This window comes from Bidens hawaiensis, unplaced genomic scaffold (assembly GCF_021521415.1).
Source record: "Bidens hawaiensis isolate Kalapana, Puna unplaced genomic scaffold, B.hawaiensis_p1.1 tig00023406_1, whole genome shotgun sequence".
Lineage (NCBI taxonomy): Eukaryota > Viridiplantae > Streptophyta > Magnoliopsida > Asterales > Asteraceae > Bidens > Bidens hawaiensis.
This window is the reverse complement of record NW_027493671.1, coordinates 163,250-182,708: the sequence shown is the minus strand read 5'-3', so window position 1 is coordinate 182,708 and position 19,459 is coordinate 163,250. Positions and strand designations below refer to the sequence as shown.

At 34.5% G+C, this 19,459-nt stretch overlaps 3 protein-coding genes across 3 annotated transcripts; all 3 read right to left on the bottom strand.

Moving 5' to 3' along the window:
* Positions 1 to 719: 719 nt before the first annotated feature.
* LOC143567456 (uncharacterized) lies at positions 720 to 6,199 on the bottom strand. The gene is made up of 9 exons (XM_077053875.1): positions 5,513 to 6,199; positions 4,285 to 4,595; positions 3,707 to 4,191; positions 2,748 to 3,647; positions 2,308 to 2,686; positions 1,485 to 1,629; positions 1,104 to 1,207; positions 883 to 974; positions 720 to 796 (listed from the first exon to the last, which is right to left on the bottom strand). Exons 1-9 carry the CDS (start codon positions 6,197 to 6,199, stop codon positions 720 to 722), a joined length of 3,180 nt encoding a protein of 1,059 aa, XP_076909990.1.
* LOC143567460 (uncharacterized) lies at positions 3,808 to 8,750 on the bottom strand. Its single transcript, XM_077053877.1, has 4 exons — positions 7,361 to 8,750; positions 5,513 to 6,811; positions 4,285 to 4,595; positions 3,808 to 4,191 (listed from the first exon to the last, which is right to left on the bottom strand). Exons 1-2 carry the CDS (start codon positions 8,585 to 8,587, stop codon positions 6,236 to 6,238), a joined length of 1,803 nt encoding a protein of 600 aa, XP_076909992.1. The 5' UTR covers positions 8,588 to 8,750; the 3' UTR covers positions 3,808 to 4,191; positions 4,285 to 4,595; positions 5,513 to 6,235.
* A 5,375-nt stretch (positions 8,751 to 14,125) lies between these two features.
* LOC143567455 (transcription factor bHLH121-like) lies at positions 14,126 to 17,248 on the bottom strand. Its single transcript, XM_077053874.1, has 5 exons — positions 17,177 to 17,248; positions 16,317 to 16,440; positions 16,072 to 16,199; positions 15,117 to 15,575; positions 14,126 to 14,494 (listed from the first exon to the last, which is right to left on the bottom strand). Exons 1-5 carry the CDS (start codon positions 17,246 to 17,248, stop codon positions 14,357 to 14,359), a joined length of 921 nt encoding a protein of 306 aa, XP_076909989.1. The 3' UTR covers positions 14,126 to 14,356.
* Between the last annotated feature and the right edge of the window lie 2,211 nt (positions 17,249 to 19,459).

Below are 19,459 nucleotides of genomic sequence, written 5' to 3'. Positions count from 1 at the left end.
TTACTATTGTGGGACCATCAGGTATTTTCACATGTAAGAAACCGAATGAGCATTAGATATTTCATTCTAGTTGGCAGATACAAGAATGGTGCACATGACATGACATGTTGGCAAAAGATTTTGTGGACGTATTAATTATCTACGTCATACTGTATTGTTCTCTTTCATTTCTAAGTGTTAGATTTTTTTTTTTTTTGTTGTCAAAACCACCAAACAAGATAAGATTTTCTTTAATGCACGCCGTCATCACCACTAAATGCAAATACTTTTGCAATTGCTTCATTAGTTATTTTACAAAATGGATGCCATATTTTCTGTAAGCTTAGTTGTTATCCCCCTATGCCAGCGATGTATCTTCTAATTCACATGGGCAACTTCCAGTTAACTGTAAATCAAAGAAACTTGTAATTGCTTTGTTTCAAATTATCAACCAAATATAACTACGGAGGCCAAGAATTTCAAATGTACGTCTTAAAATTTCAGATAGTCGAATCCAAAATTTTTAGGTGTATAAATGAGTCGAGCTTTCCACAGTAAAAAAGTCAAACCTCCTCCAACCAATGGAGTTATCAAATGGACTCGAATATGCCATTGGCAGCATTACAAGAATTTTATCACCTCATCCAACTAATGGAGTTATCAAAATTGCCAAAATACAAGAATCTACAAATCTAGTTGTACTAACAGTTGAGGTCCGGGCAACTCAACTTGCATTTGGTTTACACTTTTCCTTCATACTGGAAATTAATTTTGTAATCGCGTTGAAGATTTGCCAAAGTGTTTCTGCAGGGACCCTCTGAAACACAACACAAATGACAGGTTATCAAAATTCTCTTTAACTATGCATGAGTATTGCAAGTAATGATTAGTTAATCAACTTACCTCCTAAAACAGTATGAAGATATTGCAGATCATCAGGCGAGCAAGCATCTATTAAAGCATAAACACCTGGTCTCAAAGCTTCATCTATTTCCCTGCAATAAGTATTAATCACGGTCTTGTCAATGATTGTATGATTTAAGTCAGTTCAAACAAGAATCTATTTGACCTCTGTCAGGAATGCTGCAAATTAGAGAATTTGAGGCTAAGATAACAAAACTAACCTCCTGATGCCAGCTTTAAGAGGACCGTATCCTGAATACACCACTATATAACTTGATAAAAACAGCCGACAATGCTGCCCAATAACATCTTTCTGTTGCCGTATCTGCAATAAAATAAAACTAGATCTTGAAAAGAAGATCTTGATTTACCGCAAGTCCACGACTAGCTATACTTTAATAAAAAAAAATTCATTCTAGTTGTAGCAAAGCTGATAATCTGAAGTAAAATAAAATTACTTACTTCATGAACCATCAAAATGTTTTTTTTTTCACAACAATTTCCTTTTCAACTATTTATATCTTAACTAATTAAAATTTGAGAAACGCTTTCAACACCCCCACCCCCCCAAAAATTTTATCTTCTTTAAGCGAGAAACAAACCTCTTCATAAATTCTTCTGAGGAAAGCACCACATTTGACTCCCTCATGTAGGCCCCACACCAAGCGGGATTCTTGTATTTTGTTTAAACAATGAAGAAGAACAGAAACAGAAGCCTGGAGCAGTGCAATGTGCTGCAAACTTTCCCTGAAAGTTGCATGCAATCTTTATTAGCATAGCTCATTCACCTACACATGCTCTTAAGCAATCCTAACCCAATTACTTACAAATGGGTCTATCCATGTAATATTTTATCCATAACGAGTCAACAAGTACACATTAAAAAAAATTGTTGAAACTCGTTCAAAGTGTATGCTAATGCATTAAACTCCTTAAATCATTTTAACTAAAAGTTACATAATATTGGAATAATATAAAATTTGTAATTATATCTGACAAATAATATTTATCAAAAGAGAATTTTTGCTGAATTATGTGTGGTTTAATCCTTTAACTTATAAGGCTTAATGAAAAGGTCCTTTTTTATTTAAAAAGAAAAAAAATATATATATATATATATATATTAGGACTCAGTCATGCGAAAAAAAAGACCTTTAACCTGATATAAAATATTTGATACAATAATATTTTCTTAAGTGTGTCAATTCAGAGAAAATCCATAGGGCTTTTCCAACATCTGACATATTTAATGCAAACTTTTGGTGAAACAGTGTTTCAGAACAAGCAGACCCATACCAAAAATTACCCGTTTTGGTATGTTATAGCCCATCCAACCCGCCCATTTTACCCACCCCTGTGCTCGAACAACACCAAAAGTTTTAATCATTTTCTTTTAACCTTTTGTGATGCCTGAGAAAAGTGTACAGCATCCTGCAACACGCTGCATATAATTCAACCGAATATTGTCGATCTAGAACCTTGTCACTCATGCTCTTCATCTTATCTTCAGAGATTGAGAGGTGGAGTTTTTGAAAAAGCGTTGACGGAATACTTAATGCTTGTGCCACATGGCATGCGTCCATTTGATAAAGAGCATGTTTTCCCGACACTTTAGTAAGTACTTCAATACACATAAGCACAACAGATCCAGAATCAGGGTCAACACCCTTATTTGCATTAGATATCGAGCTTTTGTAGAAGATTTGTGGGCCCTGTAAATGATAAATAATGTTGAAGAGGCAACACACTGAACCCAAGATATCTGTTTTCACAGTGCTCAGACCCTTCCGCCCTGTTAAAATAACTGCAACCATTAGAATATAAAAATATATAATTTGCTATTGAAATATGCAATAAAATTGTACCTGTATTGGCTTCAAGAACTAAATCTAAACAATCAATTCCCGCTGCAACAACTGAAGTAACTTTTCCACCACTTGAATTTCCAGTACATATTTGATAATTGCCTTCATGCAGCCCTATTAGAGCTTTTTTAATAGACTGCACTGCAGATGATATGTACGACTCTGATGGTTTACTCACAAAAACTTTAAAAGACAGCCTTAATCTGCTTTTAAATTCATCTAATAAGCTAGAGTATGCAAATTCAGGATCATTCATCGTCTTTGTACTTGATTTGGTTTCATGGGATTCTAAAGTAGCTCTTTCTTGTTGTAAAGAGATACATTTCCCAATAGCCTTCAAGTGCAAATCAACCAACTTCTCATAAACTTTTGTAGGCAAGGTAGAACTAGTTGAACTAAGATGATTCGCCAATTCTTCTAGAAATTTCCCGATCCCATCTAAGAACACGAAAGTAAACTCCGATGGTGCTTCTGTGTTCTTTGAGAATTCCAACAACAAAATTTCTGAAATTTCTATAAATATATTAACCAAGTTTGTTGACAATGAATTTTTGATCAGTAAACTCAGCTTGAGAATGGTGGAATATGCAATAAATAAGTGTCTGAAGAAAAACGCTTCTTCAAGATTTTCTCCCGCCAAAACCCCGGTAAGAAAGATGTTGTTTACACGCACACTGCCCGTATCCACATCTTCTAAACAGAAATTTCTAGAAGCTTCAAGTAGCTTATCATCTTGTAGAACCAACTCACACAAAAACTTCTGCACAAAAGCCGTGTATGTATCGATGCAGAGTTTCAACTTGTCAACGGGCTCGAAATTTCTTCTTAAAAATATGACTTTTAGATTAATTTTGTGTGCGTCCATGTGGCATAATGTAGATGAGAGCCACACAAGAATCCCTGAAAGCAAGCAATAACAGAAGAAAGCTTCAAAACATGGCTTCTAGAAGGTTTCGCACTTTCATGGGTAAGCAAGGCTTGTGAGTGATCTTTTAATGCATCGGCTACATGTATTACAAAGTTGCTTGCATCATTACTGTCTTCTTGATCAAATGTTGGTGCAGCTGTGGCCTTCTGTTGAGGAGGTTTCCTAGAGGATATACGAAAATGGCTTGCATGGACAAAACTACCCTTGGCAAGTGTTAAAAACACATATGATGTGTAATCCATTAGTGAAAACATAAGATCGTTCACATGGGTGTTTTCGTCTTTTAAAAATAAATGTTGCACGGAGTGTAATGACTCTAAAAGCCATAAAGCAGGAAACTTGCCTTCAAAGTGTATGGCCCCAAGTGATTGCTGACTGGATTCCAAATTCTCTTCACAATATGTAACCATTAATGTTTTCAGTGTTCTTCGACAGCAAAGAAAGAGACGTAAGAGCTTATAATGGTCACACGGTGAAGGATAGTTAGAATCCCCTAATAAAGTACCAACTATAAACCTAAAACAAAACAAAAAAATAAGAAAATAACATGTTAGATTCTGACTTATAATGGGCAAAAGTGGCTTTTCACTTGTAAGAAAAAGGAGTTACCTTTCAAGGTTTAATATACAATTTGCATAGAGAGAGAATGATTTAGAACTTAAGCATCTTTTTGGCATCCAAGTGAGAAAATTAAATGAAGTTTCACAGTCTGTATATATCATCTCAACTGATGGATCAACTTGCTGACTGCCAATTTTCCTGATATTATTTGAACCAGCTGATGGGATTTTGAGAGAATTTAATACCTCGGGCCAGTTAGGATATTCTTGCAATTCAATATCAACTCCATTACTAAATAATGGTGACACCAACTCTTTCAGAAACTTACAAAAGCTTGATGCCATATGCTTCCTAGCAAACTAATTAAAAAAACGTGAATTATAATATGAGATGCATATGTTATTCAAACACTAAAACAAAAAAAAATAAAATAGACTAATTAGAGGTGCCGATTTCAGTCCATAAACTTGTGAATGAGTTGGTTTGTGTTTTGTTTAAACAGGCAAATTGAATGCCAGCTAAAACAGAAATGAGTCAAACAGGTTGAAAATCACCAATGTCTATATTTAACGCATACAAACTCCCAAAATCGTTTTATCTACACATGTAAACGAGCCAAGCCGCTTGTGATCTACTCGACATCGGCTCACTAAAAGCTCGAATCAAGCCGAGCATAAATGAGCTCAAGCCAAAAAAGAAGCTTGTTAAATAAACAAAAGCCCAAGCCCGAGCTTCATTTATCGGCTCAATCCAGCTCGGGAGCCTAAGCTAGCATATATTTATATAGTTTTTATTTAACATATTAAATATATATTTACATAATATCATTATATATAAAACTATGATAAAATAAAAAATAGCATGTATTATTTATATAAAAACTATAATTAAAGTATATATAAAAAACTAAAAACAACTTACAAATATTAATTATAAAATAATAAACAAGCCAAGCTCGAGCATGAAAAACTACCCACGAGCGCAAGCTCGAACCGACCCAATCTTAAGATCTCGTAAACTAAACAAACTTGAGCCTAATCGAGCTCGGCTCATTTACAACCATAGTTTTATCCAATGTTTAAATTATAATTGCATTTACAAATAACACCCAACCTGCTTAAAAACTACATAGACGGACCAATACAAAAAACTTATCCATTTTAACCATGAAACACTTGACCGGTTACCCAACCTAGTAGCCCACCCATATTGCCACCTCTAATATTAATATACCAAAAAATCATGTTAAAACTGAGGGTTTAGATTACTGTCTTACCTTTTCCTCATATAACATTGTATTGCTAAGAAGCTCCAATGATATTTCTCGACCCGTAACTGTCTTCAAGTTCAAAGCTTTAACGGCATTATTACACTCTCGAAATAGCTTGAAACTATTGCTTGCATATGGAAGAGAACTTTGAAGAAGAATTGAGAGAAACATTTTCAGTTTCTTTTTAGTCGCGTGCATACTCCATATATCAACATTTTGGCAAACAATGCACCAAATTGCACAAGGCAATGACTTCTTATTGATTGCAGCAACCTCAATATCCCACGCATGATCCAGCTGGCATTCTTTCAATAAAGAAAAATGTCCCGTCATAACATTCACAAGACCCGTTGCCTCTTCTGTTAACTTCAAAAGCCATTTTTGCAACCGTTTATTTTGTTTACTGTGAATACCATCTTCATTTTCATTTCTCTTGATAACGAATTCAAAGGAGATGACCTGCCGGTTTAAGTCAACAAGCCTTTGAATAATCATAGCATTTAAAACATATGTTAAAGAAGAAATATCCGTCACACTTTCTTTATCAAAAATGTTGGAAATTGCTTCTAGAATATAGAGAAGTGAGACTGAGGATTGGGAAATCCAAGAGAAATAGCCTTCGTCCTTCTCGGTTTTCTGTAACCAGTCATTTGCAGAATAAGCTGTAACGGTATCTCTCATCACTTCTGACATCTTCTTAGAAGTAGTTGGAGGTGCAAGACTGACAGCCTAGCGGTATAAACTTTTAGAAGACAGATAAAGACGAAAAAAGAAAACGAAAACCCAATGAGCAGAAATTGAACCGGTTTCATCTTTGCATCCAGAAACTTCCAACAGAAACTTGTGAATTCCATCCTCTTGTTGTGAAATCAAAATACTCATGATGGGACGAATAACCATCATCAAATCGTTTAAAGAAACTCCAACAAGACTACTGTTACCAGCAGTGACCATTAACGAGTCAAGAATTAGAACATGCACTTCTGATAAGCCGTTACCAAGAATCTCTGCTTTCAAGTCTTGACATGAATTTCCTGAATTGCCCTTCATCCATTCAAGGGTTTCAGAGAGATCGGTAGCTAACTCTTGAATACACAAACTTACTTGGCCTTCAGGTATCGATTTAATAGCATTATGAACAGAAAGCCTTAGCTCTGGTGAGCATAATATCAATCTCAAAGACTTTGTCCATGATTCATGATATACAGAAGATCTAAAAGATTCTGGATGATTAATTTCAAACTCTCTTACAGATGATACTGAACGCCTGATGGCTTTACAGAGTGCAAAAACAGAAGTACTCACCTATCAAATATGAATAGCTTATGTCAAAAAGTCTGATTTCACCAAATACATTCTTAAAAACTTATTAACATTGGTTCAATTCTTCAAATTAGAGGTTAAAAATGAACAGATTGGACAACGGATTAGTGTCAAAACAGGTCATTTTTTTAGAACGGGTGGGTCAGGTCAGGCCTAACCCTCGACACGTTTTTCCTAATTCTTTTATTGAGCTTTGTAAACAATTCGTGTGTTAAATATGAATTAAAAAGTACGCTATAACAATTGTAATCTGATACTTGACATAAAAAAAATTAAAGATTTATGCAGTTGCAATAAACTTAAGGGATTTTCTACCCGTTTTCAGTTTAAAATGCCAAAAATTTGACCATTTTGAGACAACGTGTAATCTGAACTGACCCGTTTACACACAAACGGGTCCAAATATTCACCTCTAATTGGAATACTTGTAACAGAAATAAAAATTGTTTCACAGATTTAAACAGGCAAATAAAAGTTTACAAAAAGATATAAAAATGAACACTTTTTATCTAAAGAAGATAGTTTACGAACCTGACGAAGCTCACTGTACAGGTTAACAATGTGGCATCCAAGATGAACTGTTTCTGAAATAATCGAGGACTTATCAACTAAAATATGTCCAAGTGTCCCATATGAAAACATCAAAAGCCATAAACTTTCTAGATCATTCCCAAGAACCTCATAATCAATTTTCAGTAAATAGCTTATGCATAAAACAAGCTCTTTGGCTGCCACCTCCACCAAATCGTTAATTTTACCATCATCAACCTCAAGCATCAATGGCACTATTTGACCTATTTTAACAGAAAGTAGTGTTATCTTATCACAAACCAGTTTCAAGAAATTACCACAAGCCCCTTCAGATGTGTCATCCACCTTTACATACACTTCCTCTTCAATTAAACTGATAAGAACCGAATTAACCGATTTGAGCGTGCAATGAGCATCTTCTAACACAGATCCAACTTCCATTTCATCTTTGAGGTAAGTATCAATCTCACCTAAAAATGGTTCCGTAACTTGTACAAAGAAATCAAACAATGACTTCCGAATCTCAGAACTTAAAGCAGGTTCATTTTGACTTTTAATGCAATGAACATACAGGCGAAAAAGCTCTCCTATACCAAATAATGCAAAAGCTTTCTTCTCCGCAACTATTCTCCCTAATTTATCAAACAAGTGCCTGTGAAAACTTTTAATTACTGTTTTAGAATCTTTCTGCTTTCCATCATCAGAAAGCTTATACTTTGTTAAGCTCTGTAAGCTCATAAATCCGTCAACATGTGACGAATGAAATAATCCTTGACACAAAACCTCTTCATTTAGCTTCAACAATTTGCTAATCCAAACATTATTAGTGTTAATAACAGATTGATGCGTCACATGCAGCAAATACAACAAAGGTTCCAAAAGTCTATCCACAAAATCATGAAAACCGCTTTTCTTATTCGGATGAAGCCTCAAGAACTTGACGAATGGCTCAAACACAAAACAAGCCAAACTCAATACAACTCCACCCGACCTACCATCCTCACCCTTGTTGGTAATAACTTTCAAAGCAAGCTCAAGAACCGCACCGACAACCAAAATCCACAAATCCAAATTCTCATTCGAGACACCGCCGTGTGACACAAAAACCAACGAAATGCAACCAAGAATCGTATCATATAGCATTAACTCATCATCATCAAAATCTTTTACTTGCGTATTCTTCGCAACGCAATGAATGACTTTTAAGATGTCCCGATTAACGGTCATGGAAACATGCCGTTTTGCACCCTCATCTAGGCAAAACTTAAAAACCTTCCAGCATCTATAATCTAAACAGGACCCGCTGACCCCAAAGTGAAGGCTAAGTTTTTTCTCAGCAGAAATTAACGTTGACTGGACCGAATTATTAAGAAAAGCAATTACCCTTTGAAAACTAACAACCTCTGAAGACTGAACTGAGATTTGTTCCACAAACCCATAAGCCAATTCCACATGTCTGTATAAACATTCATCAAATATCAGAAACCCAGATCAAATTTAAAAAAAAAAAAAAAAAAGGATTAGTTACTTTTGAAGATCTGGGTTTTTGTTGTTGAGTGAGAGAATCAAGTGCAAATTCGTCCTCGGAGATGAAGATGAATGCTCTTTGATTAGAATTGGTTGATTTTTGCGAGACGATTTGGAGGGCTTCTCGTTGGAATCAGGAAGCAGCTTTCTCTTCTTCATCTTCATTGAATTTGATTCTGCTTCCACCATTGAATCAACAACTTATTATTAGGGTTTAGGGTTTTGGTGTTGGAGGCTTTTACTCATCCAGCTTTTCTTTCTTCTTTTTCTTTTTCTTTTTGTAAAACAGGACCTTGAAGGTTCAAGTGGTTGTCATTATTATCTAACTAGTTTTTCACCCGCGCCGGGGCTATTATGTGTTTACGGAGTCTTATTACTTGATGCGTTACGGATAATAAGAAAATACAGCTTATGAACTTTTGAAGCTGAAACGTTTACCAAATGCATATCAGAATCCAAGCTTGAACAGACTCTTTTCGTGAAGACTGAGGTGTGTTGACGTTCGTAAATGGCAACGGCATTTATAACTTAAAACCTCACACAACTATAACTATAGATAATAACGGCTATCCTGTTGCACGAAAGCTTTGGATAAAGATCTGTTATTTACCAACCAATATAGGTAGAGTAGAAATCTGTAGCAATTTTTCGTTACATAAAAGGCTTCTATATTAAATCTATAATGCACCTTAACTAGTACACATAAACAACAAAAAAAATACACACATGTTGAATCTAAAAATTATACCTTCAGTAGGAGCAACTAAAGCGTGTAGGAAAGATTTGCTAAGATCAGAAGCTAAAAAAACAACAAAAATCAAACAACCAAATTGATAAGGTTATTATCAATAAGAATAACTTATGTTAAAACCACCAACTTGACTAAAACAAACCAAACGTCAGCGAAAAATGATGACACCAAGCAACAAGCTTCTAGTAATCAGCCACCTTAACCGCATAGCATGGTACCAGGTATCGGTACCGAACCGCATACTTTCACTACCAATACGGTATTGGTATTTTTGTTATTGGTACTTTCGGTACAGCATCGCTGCCGAGCTCACCTCTACCAAGTATAAACAAAAACTGTAAGTGTTATTTTATGCTAAATGTATACTAAATCTTTATTACATTCAGATGGCAAACACAACATTATGTTTCAGTAGGTCATTAAAAGGACTTGAGATAGCTGAGTTGAAACAAAAATCATATATTATATTAAGGCGGAATCGAACCCAAGAAGAAGCCGGCAGACAATTTAGCCAACAACATAACAACCCACATAATAACCACCCGGCCACATCTAATATTACGTTTGTTTTGGACAAATATTAAGATATATTGAAACTGCGCATACTTCCTTTCTGCGGCACCAACAATGTCTTTTACACTATATAGACAATATAATAATAAGCAAGGTTGCAAAAGTCATTAGGCAGACCCTAGGCGGTCAACTGGGAAGTTGGGTGTACCCGAGAAGTACTCGGAGAATACTTTGACATGATAACTATAAAGAAAATTAATTTTTGAATATTATATATATGCCAAATATCATTAGTTTACTACTATTTATAACAAAATATGTGAATATCAATATAATTAAGAGAAATACATTTTTAAATAATAAATTATTCTAAAAATTGTTAATCATTAAAAAAAATAATATTTTTTATACTTTATCATTACATTTTCTCTATCATCCACTCACAACCACTTTTAAACAAGTAGTGTATGTTTGGTATGAGGTAATTGAATAGATGAAGGAATTAAATGGACATGGTAATGGAATGGACAAATGAATGAAATGGATCATTACCATTCCATTATCATGTTTGGTTACAATGTAGGAATGAAATGATTAATCACTTTATTTTTATTATTATTAATATTTTATTAGTAGTAATAATAATAATAAAAATAAATAATAATAATATGAATATTCATAATAACTAATTTTTAGAACCCTCGAGTTGCAACGAGATCGTTAAACCGAATAAAAATAATCCGTAACAATGTTGAATCAGTATGTGCGTTGTGAAATGTTAACTCGTCAAATTTAAAATAATAATATTGATAGTGTAGTAATAGTTCAAATATAATAATAGTTATATTATAATATATAAAACAATAATGATAATTATATAATAATAATATAATAATTAGAATTGAAAATAATAATAGTCATAATATAATTATAATAGTAATTTGTTGACTCTTTGACTTTTTCATTTATTGAAGAAATGAAAAAAAAACACACATACTCAAAAGAATGAAAATTCTAAAAATAGAATGAGTTTCATTCCTTATGGAATGATCTATTTCATTCATGCATGGTAACCTGTTTTTTCATTCATTTGAAATGACCTATTACATTCTTTCTTCTATTACTTCATACCAAACATTACTGTAGAGTTATTTTTTGCACTTTATTTACATGACCACAATTTTATAAAAAACCAGAAGAAAAAAATAACACGTTCTCCCTGGCTGTCTTGTTTGGTAGCCTCTTAACAGCCATTAAGAGGCTGCCTCTTAATGGCTCATAACCTCTTAATGGTTAACATGTAGCCTTAAGTCTGAATGGTTAAGAGACTACCTCTTAATGATTACCTTTTAACTATTCAGACTTAAGACTACATCTTAACCCTTCAGATGTTATGAGTCATTCAGATGTTACAAGAAATGGTCTTTTTGTAAATGTAATTTTGATAGCTTATTTGTGATCCTGTGTATAAAATAATTTGCCAGGAAAAATAAACATACAAAGATGTGACAATGATTTATAGCAGATATGCATTCAGCACAGTGACAGTAAATAATAAAATAAAGATGAGAAGATATATAGGGTTAGAATAAAAACATACTTGAGTTGAGAATGGTTGTGAAAACTCTAGAAACTAATTCTCAACAAATTGTTTTTAATTAAAGTTTTAAACTTGTGGTCCATAATTAAAGTTAATAAAATATGTTTACATTTTATCTCTCCTGAAAACTATGTTTATAAGTTTAAAAAATGTAAAAAAAAAAAAATAGGTAACAATTTTTTTTTGATATTTTATATTAAATGTAACAACATATATTACATGTGTAAAAAAAAACCAATGTTATATAGAGTTTTCACGGGTTTTCTCAATTTAAAAGGGTTTTCAAACTATACTTCACCGATAGTATATATTTCATACTTAAAAGGTAGCCAGCCAACATATGGAATTTAAATGGTAGCTTATGCAGCACAAGTTGTGCTCATGCTTGAAAGCAGGCAGATCTGTGGAATTGATGAAGGAAGATCTTCAGCCAGATCGCCATCGGTGGTGCTGATCGATGTCATTTAAATGAAGAGACTAATATTGGGAAAACATGTCTATAAATTTTTAAATTGACTTAAGAAATAAACATGGCCCCCCTTTAACCAAGCTAACAAGCAACACATCTTTTCCTCGGGCTCAACTCAGCTCGTTTACAAACCGAGTCAATTCTTCGAGCAACCCTTTTTTGACTTCTTTTTCTTTGAGCCACAAGCTATTTGAACAGTCTTAATCGTTCTTTATAGTTATTGTAAGCTAAGACACTGCTTTCTGTAATACTCAAATCCCATGTTATGATGCGTGTTATGTTTTACCAACTCATTATTTGAATTGTTTTTGTTTCTTATTATTATATCTTTTTTTAAACTTTGCGGTAAGCCATTCAACCGTCTGTTTTTGGTTTGACATTCCAGAAATTCAAACCAGGATCTCTCAAGGAGAATACCCATACGGAAAAGCTCTCTATCTACGAGACCAAAGACCTGATGGCTATATTAATTTTAATTTTGTATAAACCTAGTATTTTAGCTTTAAAATATCATATATCAACCAACACATATAAGAGCATTCTCAACTCATCCCCTAAAAGTATTTTAAGAGATTTTGCAAATTATAGGGTGAGGTTATGAGTGATTGTGAGTGCAAGTGCTAGGGTTGCAAACGAGCCGAGCCGCTCGTGAGCTACTCGAGCTCGGCTCGATAAAAAGCTCGAACGGGCCGAGTCTTTTCGAGCTCGAGACCAAGCCCGAGCCTGGTATTTGAAGCTCGTTGAGATTTTTCGAGCTTGCCATATGGCAATTAATAATTTTAGTGTTCTACATGACCATCTAGTTAATATTGGTTTTAGCCCATTAAAAAACTATTTCCTGGCCCCATTTTCTAAACGTATTAGTAATTTGAAAACCCTTTTGCAACCTAGGTAAATGAATCGACGACTTCAATCTTAAAGATATTCTCAAGGGATGTGTTTTTCAAGTTTTAACTTTAAGAAACCAAAATCAATTATTCCAAGTTCAGTTTAATGGTTATGTAATTTTTTGTTAAATAGTTTGTTCAACACTTTAATCGCTGCCATGATATGATTCATCATATAATCGTCACCATCTTTATTGATCACTGCACACTCTTTTTCCGCTGCGCAATCGAGCTTCTCAAGCCAAGCTCAATCCGAGCCTTGGCTTGTTTAAGGAACTTTCTGAGCCAATTGAGCCGATCCCGAGCTTTAAGTTATGTATATGAGCCGAGCTCGAGCCCATAAACATAAGCTCGAATCGAGCCGAGCCGAGCTCGAGCTTCAGAAAAGTGTAACGAGCCGAGCTTGAGTAGTTCGGGCTCGGCTCGGCTCGTTTGCACCCCTAAGTGCAAGTTATAGAGTAGAGAGAGAAAATATAGTGATTTTTTTTAAGTTTGTGCCTATATTTATTTTTTAATATTTGTAGAATTGATTGTGAGTAGAGAAAAGAGAAAACTGTAATGATAAAGGTGTAAAAAAGTATTATTTAATTGAACAGAAGAAAGAAATATAGTATTTTTTAGTATAATTACAAAGATGGGAATAGAGACAGGCTGTAAATACTCTAATACATATATATATATATATATAGATAAATGTAAATAACATATGTATGACCAAACAATTAATCCCAGTCGGTGTTTTTTGAGCCAACAATAGCATAACTCATTCTAAGAACATCAAATATCCATTTATTTGTCTGTTGATCGATATTTTAGCGAGCATCACAGAAAAATAGTTTTTATTTGAATTTCAGCAAAGTATCATTGATATTTTAATAATGCTTTAAACACATTATAGCATTATAATTTTACTAAAAGGGGATCAAAATAGTAGTTTTGAGTCATAAGGTTGACCAATTACTCCGTTAGTCTGACCCGTCCTGCGTTTTTTTTTTCAGATAACGTCTTTTATCATACATTCATATCTATCACATCATTAAGTTATAGTTTACTTAAAAAGGGATCAAACAGTGTTTTTGAGTCGTCCAGACCCGACCTGTTGACCCATTACACCACCACACGTCTGACCCATCCATGTTCCCAGTCCACCTCTAGTTAAACATAATTCATCGGTATTGTACATGAGCTTTTTTTGTAAGTTAGCAATCTATGTAGAGAGATAATATGATTACGATGGTAATGGATTATCTTAATTATTACCACCAATGACACTATTTGATGAGCCAACTTGAACCGTACCAGAAGATGAACACCCACTTCCTTCTGAAATGCTATTTTCCTTCCTGTGTGATGATTTCTTCGATTTTGATTGACCTGGTGAACCATCCTGCAGCATAATGTCACCATGTTTACTTTATTTCCGGTTTCATGGTCAAATAAAAGATTACGAAACAAATAAAAAAATTAATGAAAATACAATAAACTTAATAATTTAACCTACAAAGTTACTTTTTTCTTTATTTTATATCAAAGAAAATAGATGTGAAAATTTTGACCCGATTACTGATGTACGGGTCAATTTAGTAAAATTATTAGCATGAAATCGGTTGGGTTGACCAGTCAACACATTTTGTTCTCCCTTCAACTAAAATGAGTCAAAACTAGTCAACCCAAATGGTAAAAATGAAAACACAACTTAAAAGAAGCCACTAAAATGAGTCAAACTAGTCAACCTGGCCTGCGAGTCACACAAAGTGCATTTATAAAACATACAACTTCCTAAACCATTAAATAAAAGGGAAAAAACTTAGATTACAACTAGAATAATACAATTTCAGCACTCATACATATCAGACACTCATAATTTACTAAAAACACTTAAAAGTTTAGAACCAAAAGCTTTTCAGACTTTCAGGTCAACCAGCCCGGTTTGCCCATATAAAAAATTACCCATTTTGGCCCGAACCGGTTTTGACCGTTAATGAATTTAACAAGAGGCACAAGCTAACCTGATCTCTAGAAGATCCGGGTGTCTTAAGCTCTAATTCAGTTGCAACATCATTAGAATCCTCATCTTTCCCGCTTCCACTCTCCCCGTGCTCTGATGATTTGTTTCTAGAACCCTGTCTGCTAGAAACATGGGACCTACCACTCGGCTGCACAGCTGGAGGTACATACTGAACAGACGGAAAGAAAGTGGAGCACGGATTGGAAACAACCCCGGGATTTTGGCTTCCAAAGAAGGGGAAGGGTTGTACAGTTGGGTGCATGGGAATAGTGCCAGGTGGCATTGGCATTTGAACTGGGACCGGGTACGGGTACGAAGGGGGATGCATTACAACTGACTGGTCCATGTGACCCCATGGGTACATAGCCCTAACCCTTTGTTGGTACTGAATATTAAGATTCTCAATGTCTGATTTCAGTGATGCCTTTTCTTCTCTTAAATCATGTTTCTCTTGAGTCAACTGTCAAATATGGGTGTTTTAAGTTGTTATAACAAGTAGGGGCGTAAATGAGCCGAGTTGAGCTACTCGAGATCGGCTCGCTAAAACCTCGAACTGAGTCGAGCTTAAACAACCTCGAGCCTGATTGAAGCTCGCTTAATAAACGAGCCAAAGATCAAGCTGCATGTATCGAGCTTGACTGGACTCACGAATAAAAATATAATGGATTTAATTTAATATAACATACATAATAAATAATAAACATTAATATATATAATTATGATAAAAATAACTAAATAATTTATATAAACTTCTAATTATGTATAAATAAAAAAAATAAATAATTAGTAAGTAATAAACGAGCCCGAGCCAAGACCTGGCTTGAAAATTTTCTTACAAGTGACTGAAAACCATAAAAAAATTTCATTAATATGCAGGTTTAAGTTGTGATGATTTCTATAAAATAAAATTTATTGCAAACAAACCAGCAAATTTAAAAGTGAAAGCATAAAATCACCTCACGAGATTCTTCGGTGAGTGCTGCGTACTCCGATTTTAGTTTGTTGACTTGAGCCGTCAAATCATTTAGCATCTGGATTGTGTAATTAAGTATTGTTGCCTTGTCAAATTTAGGTCTCTCAGGATCTGCTCAAAGCTTTTAACATTTTAGCATTCAACATGCAGATTGTTTATAATAACAAGATTATAAAAAAAACCTTCAAATTGTTTTTTTTTTCTTAATCTAAATAGTAACTAACATACCTAGCGTTTTCCCCAATTCAGTAAACTGGTCATTGAGACGATCCCTCCTTAGTTTTTCGCGGTCAGCCTTTTGAAGCTTTCTGTCTTTCTGTTCTGTACCACCAGGCCTTTCAGCGACAATAAACTAATGTCAATGCTATATAACACTTCTTATCTTTCCTATAAATTATTTTACGGAAAATGAACAATATCCAAAAATCCAGGATTTTTATGAATGGGAAAGGATCATAATAGCTTTTATTTCTTTATTAGTATGACTATTTTATAATTGACAAATAAAAGGATCCAATTACAATAGAGAGGCAGGTAAGCGGGCAACAAGCTGTGCCGCTACCCTCTTTTGAATAGCAAAACCAATCCTACCGAAAACAAAGTTATCATTCTTTGGTGTTGTTGAGTTACTATGCACGACCGCTGAACTCTTTTCAGAAACGTAGCAGCATCGAGGGGCAAGAGACCCAAATGTATCGAAAGCAAAAGGAATGAAGGCGTGTTGATTCTCAATACACGCCTTCTCGTGCTTAGCAATTTTTCTGCTTCTGTTTTACACGGCCTGCCTAGCAACAAACCCGGTGCCCCTGAGCTTGACAAGGGAGGGGACACCCAGTAAGGTCCACACAAGCATGCTTTCCCCCCGCCCATCCAAACACAAGAATGTCCGCTGGTCGGAGATTAGGCCTTCCTTCACGCGGATCCGACAAGAAATTCACAGGAGCCTCTTTTTTTGCTGAGATTCCCGCCCGTTTTAACACATCACAATAAACATCCCTGACCAAATCATGTCTATATTTAAACCCTAGGAGTTCTTTGCAATGAACCGCATGTTCACAAAAATTATCTAAACAAACTTTACGTCAGACCAGGCAGGGCTCATCAACTGGGAACAGGATTAAACGATATTTAAGAATGGCCCGGTACTCCACTACTGGCATGTGTTGGCCTAACCCTTCGATGGGGGTGACAGACAAAAAGTATTGAGCATGAGGAGCCTGAAGACATTCTAATACCGCTCTCTAATAAGTGGAAATATATTGGTGAAATATTATGGGAGTTCAATAATATAGTTGGGGCGATATTTTTTGTGTGAAATTTTAGTAATTGGTGATTAGAGTGGCACTGAATGTTTTTTGGTATTTATAAAACAAATTACATAAAAGGGTATTGTGAAGATAAATATTATTAAGAAAATGATGTAATTGTCGAGAAATCATTTGTGAAGTTAGCATTAACTTTTTTGTTTGCATACATACAATGTCCCCTCATTTACCCTTTACATCTCACGGATCATCTCCCATTAATACTATTTGGTAATTTGTGGATTTGGAATTTAGGAATTTCATAAATGAGAGAAAAGAGAAAGGAAGCAATTATAATGGGAACATCTCACTTATATGGGCTTTTATTTTTTGTTGTTACAATTGTGTTTTTTTTTTATAACTTGTATTCCTTACCTACCCATTTTGTTGATCTGCATTAGGAATATTAGTTTGGTGATTTGCCCTCACTAGGTTGACTACACACATGTCGTTTAATATGGAATGACTAGCAAGAGAGCTTTGATGCATTCCATTCATTTGGGATGTTTGTATGCACATGTAAGGGGGTGTTTAAATTTGTGTATTAAAACGAATTATCTGATTATGGAAGACACAATAATTGGTTCGTTGCCAACACTTAAAAGACAAGACATGTGGTTAGCAGAAAGAAGTTGTAAATAGATGGATAGATAAGCACATCCCAAACTGATTATATTGTGAGTTGTGACACAATATAAATGGTGGAGAAACACAGCTAACTAGTTAGTGCCCTAATTTTATACAACAGGATATGGTTTTGTAATGAAGAATTAAAAAGTAGGTAGATGGTGAATCAGGTAATAAGTAATTAGGAGTTAAGAAGTGATGGCTACCTTGATTCACTTTTGAGTAGTTCAGCAGGTGGTGGGAATTTGTCTGAATTCGAACAAGGCCATCGAATACCATCCATTTGCTTTGCTTTGCTTGTTAGGGTTTATCCCCCGTTATCCGATCCAGAATCAACCAACTAAACTCGTCAAGTGAATAGATTTTCTATTTTCTGCACACAGAATCTAATCTCCGCCCCTTGATTTACAATTCATTCGGATAGGTACCACTTATTTGGACCCAAATTATGTGCAAAGTAAAAATACTAAAGTAACCAGAAAGAATTTTAAAAAATTAATAAAAATAAGTTATAACTTAAAACATAAATAAAAATGCAAAAATTTTAAAAACAAAATTGTTTTCCTCGTGATTCTCGTCCCAACCCCCGAAAAGAAAAGATACAATGTAGAAACAAAAGACACAATGACGAAAATGAACGAAAGATACAATCATAACTAAAAAAGACACAATAAATCGTAAAATATCACACAATGCCGAACAAAATATAACACAATGTTAAGAAAAAAAGACACAGTGTCAAAGAAAAAAGACACAATCAATGACAAAATGAACACAAAACACAATAATAAACAAAAAGACACAATGATCTTTTTTCCACAACATTGTTTTTTTTTATAGAACGAGGAATACGGTGAAAACATTTTTGTGTTTTTACTTTTTTTGTTTTTTTATTAAATTTTGAGTTATGAATTTTTATTTATTTTTTTAATTTTTTTGGAAGGGTTTTTTTTTGTGTAGCTATAAATCCTTCTCACCCTTCTCATTTTTGTCTCCATTTGTAGAATAACTTAACTCACCTAACCTAGAGGTGCATAAACCGGGTTAAAACTCAAAACCGGTTTGGGTTAAAACTGGTTCGGTTTGGTTAACAAAAGTCAAAACCGGGTTATGATCGGTTTCGGTTCGGGTTGAAACCGGTTTTTTCCATGGTACGACAGGTTTCAGTTCGGGTTTTGATCGGTATCGGTTCGGGTTTTGACTGATTTTGCCCTGTTTTGGCCGATTTTGGTTCGGTTAACCGGTTGGAACCGGTTTTGGTGGAGAAAACTACAAACCGGTTCCGAACCTATGGTTTCAATCGGTTCCAAACCGGTTTCTACATAATCGGTTTTAAACCGGGTCGGTTTCGGTTTAGGTTGAAACCGGTTTTTTACCATGGTACGACAGGCTTCGGTTAGGGTTTTGACCGATTTTGCCCCGTTTTGGCCGGTTTTGGTT